At 37.5% G+C, this 19,037-nt stretch overlaps 2 protein-coding genes across 2 annotated transcripts in view; one reads left to right on the top strand and one right to left on the bottom strand.

The window, feature by feature from the left end:
* The window catches only part of PKIB (cAMP-dependent protein kinase inhibitor beta), a 256,234-nt gene extending 246,664 nt beyond the window's left edge, over positions 1 to 9,570 (bottom strand). Inside the window, exons 1-2 of the mRNA XM_063605441.1 lie at positions 9,455 to 9,570; positions 3,522 to 3,610 (exon numbers count right to left, since the gene is read on the bottom strand). The gene's annotated coding sequence lies outside the window, so the exon portion shown is untranslated. The remainder of the gene's footprint in view (positions 1 to 3,521; positions 3,611 to 9,454) is intronic.
* Positions 9,571 to 9,657: 87 nt separating this feature from the next.
* SERINC1 (serine incorporator 1) overlaps positions 9,658 to 19,037 on the top strand; it is a 28,525-nt gene continuing 19,145 nt past the window's right edge. Inside the window, exon 1 of the mRNA XM_003827596.6 lies at positions 9,658 to 9,797. Within this exon, the coding sequence (XP_003827644.1) occupies positions 9,759 to 9,797 (39 nt within the window). The 5' untranslated portion in view covers positions 9,658 to 9,758. The remainder of the gene's footprint in view (positions 9,798 to 19,037) is intronic.

Raw genomic sequence — 19,037 nt, 5'->3', positions numbered from 1 at the left:
CTTTACAGCAGTAACAGTAATTATTTATTAGTACTGTTATTTCTGCTCCAGTATCTAATCCATGATTACATGTGGCATTTAGTTGTCAAGTCTCTGGTTTCCTTTAATCTGGGCAGTTTCTTAGTCCTTTTCTTTCATGACCTAGACATTTTGAAGAGTACAGGCCATTTATGTTGCATAATGTCCCTTAATTTGGGTTTGTCTGATATTTCTTCATGATTTATTCCCGTTTATATGTTTTTGGCAAAAATGCCTCAGGAGTGATAGTGCTCACTCCTTAGTGCATTACATCAGAAGACACATGAAACCTATTTGTTCTATTACTGGTGATGTTAAAACTTTGATCTTTTGGATAAGGTGTCTGTCAGGTTTTCCACTGAAAAGCTTTCTTTTTAATTTTTTGTGGGCTTTTCTATACACTTATATAATCATGGGCTTGATTTGATGCAAGGAGCTTGACTAAGTGATGTCTTAAGATTTACTCAATTTAACTTCATTTTATGATATTTCTACATTAAGTTTTTTAAAAAGAACAACAAAAGATTATTTTTGTATCTCTGATTTTGTGGTATGTACAATATCACTTTATAATCAACACATATGCATGTCTATGATTAGTAATGATGTGGATTTTAGTTATCAGTGTGAAAATGAAAGCACACCTACTAAGCTTTAGAGAGTAACCTTTAAATTTAACAGAAAAGTATTTGTACAGTAAGAAACGGAGATGAACACCACAACCCACTAAAAATTGTTTGAAAAAAAATTCTTAGAAATATAAGGCAGGCATAGCCATCAAACAGATCAAAGGAAAGAGATAGAAATGGAGTAAATACTGTAGGCATATAAATAGAACATGACATTTTTCCAGGATCACTATTACTACATTTTCAAAAAATGTCTTCCCTTTGGATTAAATAACTTGAATAGAAAAAAGTACCTGAAACATTATTTAAATAAATTGTAGTTGTTCTTTATCATTACTAACATTAAAATATTACATATGTATGCATCGATTACTCAAACATGCATAAAATCAGAATTGAAAATCAAAATAGTGCATTTGTTATTGGATATACTAAGTGTAGGTTAGCATTTTTATTAAAAAATTTGACTATAGGCCGGGCATGGTGGCTCAAGCCTGTAATCCCAGCACTTTGGGAGGCCGAGGCGGGTGTATCATGAGGTCAGGAGATCAAGACCATCCCGGCTAACACGGTGAAACCCCGTCTCTACTAAAAATACAAAAAACTAGCCGGGCGTGGTGGCGGGCGCCTGTAGTCCCAGCTACTCAGGAGGCTGAGGCAGGAGAATGACATGAACTTGTGAGGCGGAGCTTGCGGTGAGCCAAGATCGCACCACTGTACTCCAGCCTGGGTGACAGAGCGAGACTCCATCTCAAGAAAAAAAAAAAAAATTGACTATGGTTGCCACTACAAATCAAATAGAACTAACCTCACTTATTTCTACAAATATACTCATTGTTTTCTTTAATCTTTTTTTAACTTTCTATTATTTTTTCTATATACCTTTAAGCTCTGTTGGACCTTTTCACTGTTTATTCATGCCATGGGAAGCTCTTACAGTCAATACCGGCACTGGCATTGTAGACAGTGGAAAGCAAGAAACAGTATATGCTTTGAGAGAATGTGTCAAGTCTATCTATATACAAAAGAACTTAAAACTTTTGAGATTGCTACTAGAATATTCACGGCAATTTTGAGTGTCTCTGATGTTGGGTTTGGGGAGTGCCTGATATATAACTGCTCGCCAAAGGAAAATCTTTAAATAAAGCAGAGGGCAAAGAGAGATCACAGTCTAGTCAATGTGTCAACTTAATCTTAGCATTATATTAACAGCTAGGAAAGAGGGCAAAGAAAATAATGAGACTTCTGATGTCTAAGCACTCATGAGTAAATGCATTGTACTCTCATTTCTGTTTTGTGATATTTATCAAAACTATAGAACTGATCTGACTAAAAAGAAAATTTTGAGTTCTAATTGACAGAATTAAAACACATAGTCATAATACTACATGTTGTTTCCTAGGCCACTCAATTAGGATAAGGAACATTTTTCCCCTTTGTTGATTCTTAGTGCCTCAAAACTCTATAAAGTATGAAGTACCTTTCTCAGGGCAGGATTAAGACATTAAGTTGCTTATTACTGCTTTAATGTGTCTGGGACAGAGCTTCTGAGAGTCTGCCTAGAGAAAGCAAGAAGCCCTGGAAAGGCTCTTAAAAATATTCTTAAAATTAGTCAAGATGGCCCAATAGGAACAGCTCTCTGCAGCATTCAGCAAGTTCAATGTAGAAGGTGGGTGATTTCTCCATTTCCAACTGAGGTACCCAGCTCATTTCATCGGGACTGATTAGACAGTGGGTGCAGCCACGAAGGGCAAGCAGAAGCAGGGTGGGGCATCACCTCACCCGGGAAGTGCAAGGGGTCGAGGAACTCCCTCTGGTAGCCAAGGGAAGCCATGAGGGACTGTGCCATGAAGAATGGTGCATTGTAGCCCAGATACTATGCTTTTCCCACGGTCTTCACAACCCACTGACCAGGAGATTCCCTCCAGTGCCTACGCCACCAGGGCCCTGGGTTTCAAGCACAAAACTGGCTGGCTGTTTGGGCAGACACTGAGCTGGCTGCAGGAGTTTTTTTTTGTTTTTTGTTTTCTTTCTCCAGATTTTAAGCATGTCTCTAAAACACTTTCTCCTATTGGCATTTAATCCATGGTTGTATTCATATAAATATCCAATGGGAAAAGTTCACTATTTTGGACTCCATTTGTATGTGAAAGCTACTTCTTAAAGCATATTTCCCCACCCCCCGCCGCCACATAATATGTTAAGTGACTCTAATTATGTTTTTTCTCTTACTAAAGACTACCATTTGGAATTGCTGAACAATGTGCAGTGTCCAGCCATGCCCGTATCAAAGCATACCATAGAACTGAACTATGGAGTACCCTCCCATGGCATCTAAACTGCTGGATGAGTATTGCTGGGAAGTGGAAATGTGCATAGCATTTGTATAAATGATGCTGGGAATGCTTTCTCCATGGGGGAGAAAATAGGTAGAGAGAATTCTGCTCTCAGCTCTACAACCACTGAGATGATTTTTAAAACTGGATGATTCCTAGAAAGACTGGATTCTGCCACAAAATACAAGTAAGTCAGGCCAGCTGAGGCAGAAAATTTCCTTCAGGAGATGTCGATTAAAAAAATGGCCTGTGGTTGGTTCATAAGCTTCATCTGACATTACATCTTTAAAAAGATAGGACTTTTCTGGAGAAAAGGGACAGACCCATAAGCAATAATGGAAACTAGTGGAAGCCAGCCTTCACTGTAACAGGACTCTAGGTGGGAGCCTGCGAAAAATAATAGAACAAATGACACAGCCAGATGCTACCAAACAGCTAAGCCTAGGATTTCTGCAGGTGATGCAAAGCGGGTTACGGGATATGAAGACCTTAATACTAGAAAATATTAGGAAGCTTTATGGAGAAATTAAGACCTTACCAGTGACTTATCAGGTTGGTCCTGAAGGGGTGTCCATACTTTCTTGTCATCGCTTTTGAAGTTAAAGCAAATCTTCAACAGGGTAAAAACTGTGAGGAAAAAGTACCCAAAGTTCTTAATCACTCAGTAGAAAGAGCTTTAGGTATGAATTTGCCAAAGTGTTTTACGCAATAATGGACAATACAGTCAGTGGAGTGAGGTGTAGAGAATTGGGTAAGAATAAAAAATCACTGTCTGAAGTCGCTTGAGATCAGGCCACTTAAAATGTCAGGGCCTCTGGATATCATTCTATTCTTACAATTAATTCTGGAGGAAAGAAAGCAGCTAAGGCCATAGAAATTCAGGTGAATAAAAAAGAAATCAGGATAAATTGGCTAAAATAACATAATGGAATATATGGATTACTGGAAAATAAAGTCAAATCTGGCAAATTTCATATAGTATCATATAGTATAGTACTTTGATAGCCTAAATGATTATCAGAATATAACATTTATCCTTCTTACAAATCTCTCATATCTGATTTTTATATAAGAAATCAATTTAGGTTCAATACCTAAAGCAAATACACAGGCTTAAAACCACTTTATCTGAAATATCTAAATAACTTATACAAAGAAAAATATGATTGCTTCCTTGTTTAGCTTGTATCACCTGGATAATTGCCTTGACTTTCTCCTTCAGCTTACAGACCTGCATTGTCCAATATAGGGACTACTGGACATTTGAAATATGCTGGTCCAAATGGAGATGTGCTCTTAATTATATAACACAACCAGATTCTGAAGACTTATATGAAAAATAATGTAAAACATTATATTAAGAATTTTTATATTAATGTCATTGAAATATTTTGGATATAGAGTTCAATTAAATGCATCTTTAAAATTAATTTCATCCGTTTCTTTTAATACATCTACAAAAAATTTTAAATTACAAATGTGATTCACATTTCATTTCTATTGGAAGGTGCTGATTTAGACGTTGCCTTAATAACATGTTTAATAAGAATTCAAAAATCTGATGAGTGCCAAATCGAACTAGTTGATTCCTTTCTGTAGCACAAATAAATAACGTTTTGGGTGAATGAATGTGAAGAATTTCTTCAGTATATAATTTCATTATATTTTATCAAGGTCAATACATCTGCCCTTGAAAAGTGAAATGTTTTAGAAATGTCATTTACACTTTTTCAAGAAGTCACTCCCTTCTCAATGATTATAAAATAGTACATTAAATATTAGACACATATTTGAATTTGCTATCCACTTTATTATTTACACAGTGAATATTTCCTTTTTTCCTGAATTTATGTATGTTCTACCTGAAATAAACATATTTTTGTAGACATCTATTTCACTGGTATAAACATATCTGCTTGTTATGGAATTACAGGCTTAGATTTCAGCAAAATAAGAAAATCTGTGTGGAAAGAATATTGTTCATTTGCTGTTTTAACATTAAGACCATAATTGAAGAGAGTTTTTGTACATTTGACACTATATCTTAGTTTTGAATTATTTTCCAAAACTATCAATGTCTGTCTTAACAGATAAAAGCATGTCTTTAATCAGAATATGGTCTCTTCCAATTCTAAGTTTATACTGACCCCTATGGGTTACTGTGTCCTAATGTATTTTTGGCTTATCCTTTCAGAATATCTGTGAAATACTTAAACATGTTTACATTTAAGATATAACTAATTTAGGATAAAAGCCATAAAATACTTTTTATATTTTTGCTCTCCTTGGATTATATAACAAACTATGCACAAATTTTATTCATCCTTTAACTACTGTGGGGGGGCCAAGATGTTTCAGTCCTCATTATATTTAGTGTTGATGTACTAAGGACAAGAGAACTAAGCAGTATAATTTCTAATTTCCAGAAAAATATGACCTGATTATTTTCCTTAAAATCTGTTCCACTCTCACAATATTTCAGAGATACAGATCATTTATTAGGATAAAAATTAAAGTTTTTACAGAGATTTGTGTAAAGGCAGGAAGGATTATGAGACCAAAGATGAGTCTAATTTTAGTCAACCTTGATGGAGACACACTGATTCTAGGTTACACTGGGAATTTTTAATGTGATATACATGATTCTAAACCATATCCTTATGGATTGATTATTTACTTTTACATCCTTATGGATTGATTATTTATTTTTACTTGTTTTTTTTGAGACAGAGTCTCACTCTGTCACCCAGGCTGGAGTGCAGTGGCGTGATCTCGGCTCACTGCAACCTCTGCCTCCCAGGTTCGAGCAATTCCCCTGCCTCGGCCTCTTGAGTAGCTGGGACTACAGACGCATGCCACCACACCCAGCTAATTTTTGTATTTTTAGTAGAGACAGGGTTTCACCATGTTGGCCAGGCTGGTCTCAAACTCCTGACCTCAGGTGATCCACCCACCTTGGGCTCCCAAAGTGCTGGGATTACAGGCGTGAGCCACCACACCCGGCCTATTTTTACTTTTATAGAGACGAAGTCTCACTATGTTGCCTAGGTTGGTCTCTAACTCCTGTGATCAAGCTATCCTCCTGCCTCAGTCTCTGGAGTGTTGGAAATAAGATGTGAGTCACTGCACCCAGCATAACCTTATGGATTTCAACAGGAATTACAAGAGGTGGCGAAGGGTTATAGACATTTATTTTCCTTTATGCTGAAGATGTGGTTTCTGAAAATAAAATTATTATTTTTAGTATTCTCTCAAAAATTGAATGGGCCAGGAGTTTTGGCACGCGCCTGTAATCCCAGCTCCTCAGGAGGCTGAGGTTGCAGTGAGCTGAGATCAGGCCACTGCACTCCAGGCAGCGGTTGCAGGAGAATCGCTGGAATTTGGGAGGTGGAGTTTGCAGTGAGCCGAGATCAGGCCACTGAACTTCAGCCTGGGCAACAGAGCAAGCCTACGTCTCAAAACAATAACAAGAACAACAACAAACCAAAATGACTGATAACTGACAAATCTATATTTGAGAGTGACTTACATAAACCTAAATTTTGTACCTAAATCATTCTGAAATTACATTGGTTAATATTGATTTTTGTGAATCCATTATTGAAATTTTTACTATGACTAGGATAAGCTTCGTAATCCTGCTTTACATTTTTCTCAGGGTACAATAGTCACAACTATAGTTTATCTGGGAGAATTCATTTACCTATATGTGAGAATGAACCTGGACTATCTTCTAAGGAAAACCTTAAGCCTGTCTATAGTACTCGACAGATCTCCCAGCCCATTTCTGCATGTCTATTCTGACAAGTATTTTGGTCTTTCCCCTGAATTTCCCTAAGAGACTATTAATTTTACATACCATTTATTTGAATGTTAAAGTCTATGTCTTGTCCTTAATTGACAACACAGAGCATTCATGCTCTGATTCTTGACAACAAACATAACCTTCAGCTCTCTGATGCCACATATGGATCAAAAGTTTCATTATGAGAAAAGATATTCTAGGAGGGCTGCCAGAAGGCTATGAAGTCCATCCTTCCCTCCATCAGTATTTCTTAAACTATATTTCATGGAACACTTACAGTGCATATTAATACATTTCATAAGAAAAAAAGATTTTTTAAGGTCAAGTTTAGAAAACATTAGGAGTGAAGGAATTGAACATGCTAATATGCAACATCAGTCACAAGAGAAGAATGTAACAGGCAGTACCATCCAAGCTTATCTGAAAACTTTTTCCAGCATGGCCACTTAGTAACATTCTCAAAAAAATCAATATTCCAATTTTTTTGTTTTTTGGCATACTAGCCCTTAATCAAGTCAGAGAACTGAGTTATTAGATAGCATGGCTTTTTTGTTTGTTTGTTTGTTTTGAGACAGAGTTTTGCTCTTATCACCTAGGCCGGAGTGCAGTGGCACGATCCCAGCTCACTGCAACCTCTGCCTCCTGGGTTCAAGCAATTCTCCAGCCTCAGCCTCCTGAGTAGCTGGGATTACAGAGGTGTGCCACCATGCCCTGCTAATTTTTGTATTTTTAGTAGAGACAGGTTTTCGCCATGTTGGCCAGGCTGGTCTGGAACTCCTGACCTCAGGTGATCTGCCCGCCTCAGCCACCTAACGTGCTAAGATAATGGGTGTGAGCCACCATGCTCAGCTAGATAGAATGTTTTTTACTAATGTACTTACTTAGACTAATTTGTATTTGGGCATTGTAAGTTATACGTGTGCTACAGGAAGTCACCTGGAGAAATGGGTGCTCCTACTAATAGCTGGTATATATTGAGAAAACTATGCTTTGAGCTGTGTTTGGGTTGAAATTTGAAAAAGTCATCATTTCAATTTTCTTTCATAGTTGGCAAAGAGAAAAATGAGACTGGTGTCGAAGACTCTTCTAACGAATAAAATAGTCTATAATTTATATACTGTCGTGTCCAATTAATGTTGTATATATAATAACTTAAGTGAGCAAATTCCACTCCGCATAGCCTACAGGTTAAATAAAAGTAAATTTTTTTTAATGTATTTCAAGGCCAAGTGTTACATGCCAGAAAGATTAATATGACTTTTGTATTTAACTCTGAATATCTCAGGTGAAAAAACTCTATTGAATAGTGCAAGAACTTATGAATATCTCAGAAACCCTCTTAAATGTAGCAAGAGACAAGAATCTGTGCAAATTTAAATTTTAAGAGACCCATTCTCCATTTGGCTAATAAACATATTCTTTACGACCTTAAAGTTACTCACATATAAGTGTTTTTTGTCTCCTTCTCTGGTACTTTGAAAAGTTTAAGGACTTGAGATACTAGGATTCTCTTCTCCCATAAATAAAGTATTAAGTTTAGCATAATTAAAAATATTGTTAGGTTTGTAATTTCCATTTCCACTATTCTTTTTTTTTTGAGACGGAGTCTCGCTCTGCAGCCCAGGCTGGAGTGCAGTGGCCCAATCTCGGCTCACTGCAACCTCTGCCTCCCGGATTCAAGCAGTTCTCCTGCCTCGCCTCCCGAGTAGCTGGGATTACATGCGCGTGCCACCATGCCCGGCTAATTTTTTGTATTTTTAGTAGAGATGGGGTTTCACCATGCTGGCCAGGCTGGTCTTGAACTCCTGGCCTTGTGACCCGCCTGCCTCAGCCTCCCAAAGTTCTGGGATTACAGGCATTTCCACAATTCTTTAAACCTTATGGATGCTCTATTATAGTACTTTGCTTTAAGAGTGGTCTACAAAACCACAGATAAGGCAAAGAAGAATAAAGCAAGATTGCCCCTTAGTGGTTACAATAACTAGGAGTAGGGATTCTGACATTCTTCCAGATTCTTAGGTGTTTATCCCACCTCGACCCATGCAATTTTTGTAGATTTTACAACACTTTCTTATTATTAGTTATGGGAATGACTATTTCAAGTTTGAGCTGTTTCCCAGAATATTTTCAAGAACAAATAACTCTAAAAAAATAACTGGAACTTTTATAGGAATGCATTCCCTGCAGATGTGCATCATCACCTAATATGCAAGGGTTCCACATGCCTCAACAGCTCATGACATTCGAAATCAATGTTTGAGTTTGATAATGTCTTATCTAACTAATTAAAAATAATTTTAACGTGCAAATTTCTTGTAACATCTTAATAGCACAAGAAATTAAAATATAAGTCAATAGCAAACAGAAATGATACAGAGAAACTGAAGCACACAGATGAATATAAATATCCCAATAAAACTTGTTCCGGGCAGCGGGCTGCAGGAATACGTTGCAAACGCAAGAGCAAAACAGGATGCAAACGTGGGAAAAATGGGAAATAAGTGGAGTTAGGACGGACAAAGACTGAGAAAGAGGAAGCAATCCCCTAAAAAGCAGAGAGGTTCCTCAGATGAAGGAGGGCAAAACGTCAACCACCACCTCAGCTCTGTTCTCTACTAATGCCCAAATGCAAGTGAATGGTAGGTAAAGGTGGGTTTTGCTCACACCGTTTTCTTAATTTGGCAAACTACGGTCAGATCCACATTAGCCGTTAAGTTTCCAGCCAGCAGTCCTTGAGAAATTATCCAGGAAAGAACACAGCCGTGTCGTCTAGTGACGCGCATGCGCAGTCTCAGCGCTGAGCGCTCCTTGTTTTATCCCACCCAGGCCTGGAAGGAAGTGACGCGAGGCTGAGGGGCGGGTTGCGCTGTGCGTCCGGAAGTGTCTCGCAGATAGTAAATAATCTCGGAAAGGCGAGAAAGACGCTGTCTCCATCTTGTCTGTATCCGCTGCTCTTGTGACGTTGTGGAGATGGGGAGCGTCCTGGGGCTGTGCTCCATGGCGAGCTGGGTAAGGTGCTTTTTGCGGCCTCTGGGGTGCTAGTGTGAGAGACCAAAGAGAAGGCTATCCGAGCCGGGGCTGGGTGAGCCCGGCGGGAATGTGGTGCCCCACCCAACAGGGAGTGCCCTCTGTGTCCCCGTTTTCCTCCCGTCTCCTCTCGTCACTCAGACTCAGCTTCAGAGCTTTGGGTCTTGCGAAGAACTGATCACTGGCCGTAAGGTTTAGTGGCGATGGGAAGATGACCCAAATTGAGGAAGAGAACTAGAATAGGGCCCCTCCCCCACCCCTGCTTCGTGAACGCTGTCTCCCATTCTTTCAGGTCCCTTTTCGTGGTTTTGTTTGTATCTGCGCAGGCCATCTCTACAAAGGTCTTTGCCCCTTTCCTTCGGTGGGGTACCCACTCTGTTGTCATCTCTTTCCTGGCGACCTCAGACTGCCGCACTGTCGTTCCTGGATTCATGTCGCCCTCTTTGTTCAGTGGCGCAGATTATGATTAAAAAGTGCCTGTCGTCATTTGGAACCGCCTGGCAGTAATGTTAATGTAGTAATATTGTTTTTGAAACAAATAGTCATAGCTCTGCCATAACTGTTTGAAGTGTCAATTTCAAATTTCAACTTAAAATTGAAATTTCAGATGACACACGCATGCCTTGTGCCTAATGACAATTTTGTCTTTAGGCACAAAACATGCGTGTGTCATCTGAAATTTCGTGCTTAATTAGCTGTACATTGCATTTTCATTAAAGAGTTGTTAGAGTAAAACTATTTTCAGTATAGTGGCAAGACTTTGGTCCATGTGGCACAAATTTCAGTTTATTTAAGATAATCTCTGCCCCCTCCAAAACAGTAGGCAAAACATTGGCAGTGCAGTTAATAAAGATATTTGTAATTTTAGGCGAGGTATTTGGACTCAAATCACTTTTCTTTAGTCTGGAATTTGTTAATTCTGTTTCTAACAATTGCTTTTCTGACTTCCCAAATGATTCCGTTATATATACTCTTAAAGGTTTTGATATGTCTTGAACTAAAAATGTTGAATTTTAATCAAATAATAATGTGGGGATTGTTACTCCAGCCAGTCTGTTCTTTTGATTATATGGTATTTCTTCTTGCACGGAAGCCTGGAATATTTTATCTCAAGATATTAGAGAGTTTAATTATTGACTTTTATACAAAAGAGGCATATTTAGTGTGATAAACAGTTTTGAACAGTGATAATTGATTATCATATAAGATTGTTTTCATCGGTTTTTTATTGGAAGATGTTATGCAATTCAATTTGTAATGTCGTATCTTGTCCAGTTATGAAGTGGGCGTGCTGTAGTTTTTTGTATATAATATAGATTTAAAAGATGAGATACATGTTTTCCCTTTTACAACCTAGATCGCCACCTTTATTGATTAGAAGAATGTCCGTGATAAAATTGACCCTGCCTTTTAGTTTCTGTGTTAATAGCGAAGTACATTAAAAAGGTAGAAGCAGTGAGGCAGTTTTTTAGAGATGGGGGTCTAAGTGTATTGGCTGGGCTGAAGTGCAGGGGATGGTCGTAGTGAACTGCAGCCTGGAACTGCTGGGCTTAAGTGTAACCTCAGCCTCCCAGGTAGCTGGTACTACAGGCAGGTGCTACCGTGCCCAGTTTGGAATTTATTTTATTGTTTGCAGTTTCAGTAATCTTTTTCCCTTTTCTTCCTTGTGCCTCTGTCTCTATTCATTAATTGTTTGATTTTACTGCAGGCCAATAGTCGTTGAAGGGGACCATCTCTTCCACATTCTTAACAGTTAATGTGCTCATTTACTTAGAGGTTTTGATGAAATTAAAATTTATTCAGCTTTTCAAAAGTAACACTCAGAGCCTGCTGCAGTGGCTCACGCCTGTAATCCCAGCACTTGGGAGGATGAGGTGGATGGATCACTTGATGTCAGGAGTGGGAGACCGCCTGGTCAATATGGTGAAACCCCGTCTCTACTAAAAATACAAAAAAAAATAACTGGGTATGGTGGCACATGCCTGTAGTCCCAGCTACTCGGGAGGCTGAGGCAGGAGAATTGCTTGAACTGGGAGACGGAGGTTGCAGTGAGCTGAGATCATGCCACTGCACTCCAGCCTGGGCAACAGACAAGACTCCGTCTCAGAAAAGAAAACAAAACAAAACAAAAAAACAAAAATCAGCCGGATGTGGTGGCGCACACCTGTAATCCCACTCGGGTGGCTGAGGCAGGAGAGTCTCTTAAGCCCAGGAGGCGGAGGCTGCAGTGAGCCAAGATGGCGCCACTGCACTCCAGCCTGGGCAACAGAGTGAGACTCTGTGTCAAAAAAAAAAAACAAAACAAAAAACAGAACAAAAAAAAAAGTAACATTCAAATCATTAAATTAGATCAGGTAAGCCAGAATTAAAAACAAACCAACCTCATTCTTAATTAGTACAAGTTTCTGCAGGCTTAATCAAATTTAGTAAAAGTTTTTTCCTTATTTATAAAATAATTGTAGAAAATGTCTGAACTATAAAGAGACAAATTGTGTGTAATACCACTGAGCAGAAATTGGAGTGTTAAATTGTTCACTTTTTGTTTGCTGCTAAGAGACCTAGAATTAGATTGATCATAATCCTTGGTTCATGGCAGTATAATTTTTTATTCATGCATGGTTGTCTCTTTTTTTGATTGTTAATTACTTTAAACATTATAAACATCATACCAACTAATCCTATAACTATAACATTACCAATCACTAATACCTACTTACATGCTTTTCCCCATCCCAGTCTCAACATTGGTATTAGTGAGTAGACAGAATTGATTTTTTTTTTGAATGGGTGAACCTTATATACAATACCTATCAAGATATTTAGTTTAGTTAAGTCGTTAAGAACTAGTGATTACTGAGTGCGTATTTTTTGCCAACCTCCTAAATTTTTGTTAATACAGTGACTTGTTTTATAGAAATGATTTATAGTTGCTATGAATGGTCAAGCAATGCAGAGTAGAAATTAAATAAAAATGTCCCCCCAAAATCTTCCTTCTCTCCCAATGCATGGGTGCATTGTGTATTTGTATACACATGGGTGGATGAATAGACAAAAATATATTCTTAGGAATGGCAGCATCTTAAACATATTTTTAAGCAAAGCATTGAATTTAATGTTTCTTGAATTTAACAAAAAAAAAAAAGTAATTCTTAAATGTTAACATTTGTCAGGAGAGTTTCTTAAAAAGATTCTTCTAAGGAGGTGTTTCCATAGCAGTGATTTTCAACTGGACACAGTTTTGCTCCCCAGTGGGCATTTGGCAATATCTGCAGACATTTTTCATTGTCACAACCTGGGGTGAGGGGTGCCACTAGCATCTAGTTAGTTGGTAGAGGACAAGGATGCTGCTAAATCTACAATGTATAGGATAGCCCCCAACAACAAATAATTATTCAGCCCAAAATAGCAATAACAACATGGTTAAGAAAGTCTGGTTTAAGTTTAAGAAAAACATTGTATAAAACATTGAAGTTGGAGTAACTTTTTAAGGACATTTTAATTTTAGATTCACTTCTCTGAAAGGTGGAACAAATCAATATTCACCCATTCCCCTAGTTCCCAGGTTTAATTAATTGTATCATTTTTAAATTTTTTAATTCATAATTCTGTATGTACATACTTCTCTATGCGCTTAAGAAAAATAGTATACCACTCCCATTTCCTCCCTTTGGAGACAGTATTTCTTTTGGTATTTATTGCCGTATTTCTAATTAACATACATATAGTGTATTCTTGATTTTGTTTATTTGTTTTAGACATTGTCTTCTAACTATGGAAGACGAAGATTTAGCAGTCATCCCTTGATTTCAACTGGCCCTCATCCCTACCCCCACCAAAATCACACACACACATTGATGTCCCCATAGCTTTCCATAATACTAAATAATTTTGGTAAATGAACATTATTGTGACTATTTAAATAAGTTTATATATGTAAAGCTGTAGCAAGCACTTACATGTTAGTTCTTTATTTGTGCAATGCTCTTCATAGGTCAGCCTTGTACTAAATATACAATGACTTTTACTTTCATGCACAACATTTTTTGTTCATTGGTTTGCTTTCTTTTCTTTTTTTGACAGAATCTCACTGCATTGCCCAGGCTGGAGTGCAGTGGCGCGATCTCAGCTCACTGCGACTTTGAACCTTCCGGGTTCAAGTGATTCGCTTGCCTCAGCCTCCTGAGTAGCTGGGATTACAGGCATGTGCCACCACACCCAGCTAATTTTTATATTTTTAGTAGAGATGGTGTTTTGTCATGTTGGCCAGGCTGGTCTCAGAACTCCTAGCCTCAAGTGATCCACCTGCCTTGGCCTCCCGAAGTGCTGGGATTATAGGTGTGAGCCACCGCACCCAGCCTATTTTCAGTGTATTTAAATTATTTAACCTCAGACTTTTCCCCAGCTGTATGCATCTCTAAGTTCAGATACATGTCATGATTGATTGAACCTTGGAGGTTATCTCTCCCAGAATCTTCTGACCTGCTCTAGTCTATAGTCAACTGTTTTCATCCTGGATCTCACTTTATCCTCTAATGAGGATATACATTTCCTCTCTCTTAGGTTGAAACCCTTTTTTTCTTCATTGCTTGTATTCATTTGGTTGACGACCATGTTTTGGTATAATGCTCCTTGACAGAAGCACATAGGAGGTACACTTTGGTCATAGAAGTCTAGATTGGAAGTCATTTTCCCTCAGAATTTTGATGCTCCTTTGTAGACTTGTAGTCTTGCTGCTGGGTATTCTGAAGTCATTTTAGAAACTTTTTCTGTATGACCTTTCCATCCTTCACTTCTCCACCAGTTAATTACATTTCTTGAATTCTTTAATTTTCTCACCTGTATTTTCTACATTGTCTTTCTGTTATTCACATATTATGCTTCCTGGACTGAAACTCTAGGTTTCTTCCTTTCTGCTTTCCATCTCATTGGCTTTTTGCACGGCTTTCTGAGAAATTTCCTTGATTGTTTTCAGAACTTCTGTTGAATTTTTTTTTTTTTTTTTTTTTTATTGACTGATTGGACTTCTGTTGAATTTTTAAACCTCTGCTATAGGGGCAGTGTGCTCACACCTATAATCTTAGCACTTTGGGAGGCCAAGGTAGGCAGATCACTTGAGCTCAGGAGTTGGAGACCAGCCTTGGCAACATGGCAAAACACTGTCCATACAAAAAATACAAAAAAATTAGCCAGGCGTGGTGGTGCGTGCTTGTGGTCCCAGCTACACCCAGCGTATCTGTGATCTCAGCTTCTGTAGAGGCTGAGGTGGGGGGATCACCTAAACCCAGGGAGGTTGTGGCTTCAGTGAGCTGTAATCATGCCACTGCACTCTAGTAAAGCCTGCACTCCAGCCTGGACGACAGAGTGAGACTCTGTCTCAAAAAACAAACAACAACAAAAACCTCTGCTGTAACATTTTTAATTACCAAGAGTCTGTTTTGTTCTCTGTTTCACCTAGTCTTGCTTTGTTTCCCGGGATGGAGCGTAGTGGCGTGATCTCGGCTCACTGAAACTTCCGCCTCCCAAGTTCGAGCAATTCCGCCTCCCAAGTTCGAGCAATTCCGCCTCCCAAGTTCAAATGCCTCAGCCTTCTGAGTAGCTGGGACTATAGGTGCACAACACCATCCCTGGGTAATTTTTGTATTTTTAGTAGAGACTGTTTCACCATGTTGGCCAGGCTGGTCTTGAACTCCTGACCTCAAGTGATCTGCCAGCCTCAGCCTCCCAAAGTGCTGGGATTACAGGTGTGAGCCACCGTTCCTGGCCTCTGTTCCATTTTTATAGCATCCTGTGTTTGTTTCATGGAAGCAAGCTTTCTCCCTTTTTAAAAAAATCTTTATTTTTATCTTTATGATATACCCTGTACTATATAATTTATTAATATACTCTGTAAGTATATTAAAAATACTAAATTTTTTATGCTTTTATGTCTGCCTATAATTTCTTTTCAAGTTTCTCCTATCAACTCCTCCCACTTTCATTGATCTTAGTGTTTTCCGGAGTATTCAGTGGTCAGTAGCTATTTGTTCGTATTTAGGAGTGGGACACTCAAGAGCTTGGTGTAGGACTTGTCAGCTGTGACTACCGTGAAGTGATCTGGCTGAACCAGTTTATTGTGGAAGCCTAATGCAGATATTTATCTAGGGCTATTGATAGATCCAGGGTACACTTCCAGTCTCCAACCTGGGGAATATACCTGCATTCTGGAAGGCAAGTGAGGGAAAGAATGATGAGGTTCTTCACATTCAGTACATAAAATTTGACTTAATTTTATGTTTTTAGTATGGAACCCCTTCTGTCAACTCTGCTTGGTGTTTCCCTGTCAAACCTCATGTTTTATTCTTTTCAGTTGACTAGTGCAAGAAATGGAATGAAATCTGGGAGTCTTAACTGCTCTTTGGAAAGACATTCAACCAATCATCTATTTTTACTATACCTTTAGTGTCACTTACAGAGACTCCTGGTGCCACCAGTTCCTGAACTATTTGGGGATTCTGCCAAATGAATTGTGTTGCTCATTAACTTTTTCCTTTGATAACTTAGAATTCAGCTTTCTCTGTTAAGGCTGTTACTACTTCGTAGTTTCTACTTCCTAGATTTGTTCTGGGAAGAACAAAACAAAAGAACTAGAACAAAAGATCTAGTTCTTTTTGACTTTTACATTTTATTCTTTCTTTTTTAAAGAAAAAAAAACCCAAACCTTTATTTTTTATTTTATTGAGATTTCTAGAGTGAACATAGGTAAATTAATATATTCAGTCTGCCATCTTTAACTAGAAGCACTTTGTACTATTATTTTTATGTTGCCATTATCTTATACCCTAGAAACATTGACTGGGGGCATTCTATGTTTTAATAAGCCCTCCAGGTAATTCTGGTAGTTGTTACAGTTTGAGAACCAGTGCTCTAAACTTAAGTGGATGCAAAGCTCTCTACCAGTCCTTGGCTTACCATTGCTTTGCTCTAATTTTTTATTTTAATGTCATCTCCTAATTGACCACATTTTGTCATCAGTAGATTTTTCAAAAAGGATTTATTGGTGCCGGAATCTCTAAGTTCTTTGGTTTTTGAAAGTGCCTGCTAAATTCTTGAGAGACATTTTGGACTAGTATAATATAGTATACGAATTTCCTTCAGAACTTTGTAGTTATTTCTCTTTCGTATTCTGTCTTATATCAGCCTGGTTTCCACACCGTCCCTCTGCACATGCATAGGTGGTTTGTTTCCTCTGCCTGAGTAGCTGAAGAGTTTTTGTTTATCTTAGAAATTAAATAACCAGATAAGTCTGAGTTTAAATCTTTTATCACTTTTTTTCCCCTTCTCAAAAAGTAGTGTGCTCTTTTGATGCACAGATTATTTTTCCATCTAAGGAATTTTTCTTATATTAGATCTGTGAATATCCTTTGATTCATTTATTTAGAGGATTCTCTATTTTAAGGACTTTTTTTAGTTAAGGTATAATTTACATACAGTAGAATTTACTCTTTGTAATATACAGTTCCATGAGTTTTGACAAATGCATCTCTAGTCGTGTAACCGTTTTGGAACATTGATCATCCTAAAAAATTGCACTGTCCTGTCCTTGGCAACCCCTATTTTCTGTCTTTAGGATTTTGCCTTTCTAGAGTGTCATATTAATGGAATCCTACAATATATAGTCTTTGAGTCTGGCTTCTTTTACTTAGCACATAATGAGTTTCATTCTCCGTATGTTTTTATTGTTGAATATTGTTTTTGTTTGGATGTACCACAATTTATCCATTCACCATTTGAGGAGCCTTTCTAGGTTTTGATGATTACAAATAAAGTAGCTATAAGCATTCCCATCAAGGTTTTTTTGTGTAATTATAAGTTCTTATTTCACTTGAATAAATATCTGAGTGTGGATTTGCTTATTCATACAGTAAGTGCATGTTTGATTTAAAAATAAGAAACAGTCAAACTGGTTTCCAAAATGGTTGTACCATTTTTCATTCCCGCCACCAAAGTAAGAGAGTTCTAGTTGCTCTGCATTCTTGTCAGTAGTTGGTATCATCAGTTTATTTCATTTTAGCCATTCTAATATGCATGCAGTAGTATCTCTGATTTTAATGTACATTTCCCTAATAATGATATTGAGCACTTTTTCTTTGCTTATTTGCTGTCTATATGCCTTTTATTAAAGTATCTGTTTACATATTTTGCCCATTTTTAATTGAGTTGTTTGTTTTCTTATCACTGAGTTTTTAGAGTTCTTTTTATATTCTGGATGCCGATGATTTATCATGTACCTGACTTGCAAGTATTTTCAAGTTTATGGCTTGCTTTTTCATTCTCAGCAGTGTGTTTCAAAGAGCAAAAGTTCTTAATTTTGATGAAGCCCAATTCATTTGTTTTTCTTTTGTGAGTCCTGCTTTTTATATGCTATCTAGGAAATCTTAATTCTTATATATGGTTTGATTATGGCTTAAGGTTAACTTTCTAAAAAATGTATGAATATCCAATTATTTCAGCAACATCTGTTAAAAAGATTATCCTTTCCATAGTGAATTGCTTTGGTATCTTTGTCAAAAATCCTTTGATTATATTTGCATGAATCTATTTCTGAACTTTATTGTGTTCTACTTAGCGTGTCCACCCTTTTCCCTATATCACTCTGTTTTAATTACTGTCACTTTAATGCTAGTCTTGAAATCAGGTAGTGTGTCTTTTAACTTTGTTCTTTTTTCAGACTTGTTTGAGCTATTCTGGTGTTTTTTGCCTGTTCAGCTAGTTTATTTCTGTAAATCTGATGTTGGGATTGTGATTGGAATTGGGCTGAATCTATAGATAAGTTTGGAAAGACCTGATATCTTGAAAATAATTGTCTTCCAATTATGAACTCTGTATATTTTGCCATTCATTTAGGTCTTTGATTTCTTTCACCAGTGTTTTGTAGTTTTCATTATTTGAGATCTTGTCTATGTTTTGTTAGATTTATAACTATTTTTTTTGTTTTCAGTTGTTACTAATACGTAGAAACATGATTGTGTATATTGACTTTTTATCATGTGACCTTATTAAACTGATGAGTTAGTTCTAGTTGCATTTTTGTAGGTTCTTTGTGGGGTATTTTTATTGTTTTTATTTGTTTTGTTTTGTTGTCATCCAGACTCGAGTGCAGTGGCGCTATTATAGCTTACTATATCCTTGAACTCCTAGGCTCAAATGGTCCTCCTGCCTCAGCTTCCCAAATTGCTGGGATTA

Source organism: Pan paniscus, chromosome 5, assembly GCF_029289425.2.
Source record: "Pan paniscus chromosome 5, NHGRI_mPanPan1-v2.0_pri, whole genome shotgun sequence".
In the NCBI taxonomy this organism is placed as follows: domain Eukaryota; kingdom Metazoa; phylum Chordata; class Mammalia; order Primates; family Hominidae; genus Pan; species Pan paniscus.
This window is presented reverse-complemented; position numbering and strand designations above follow the sequence as displayed.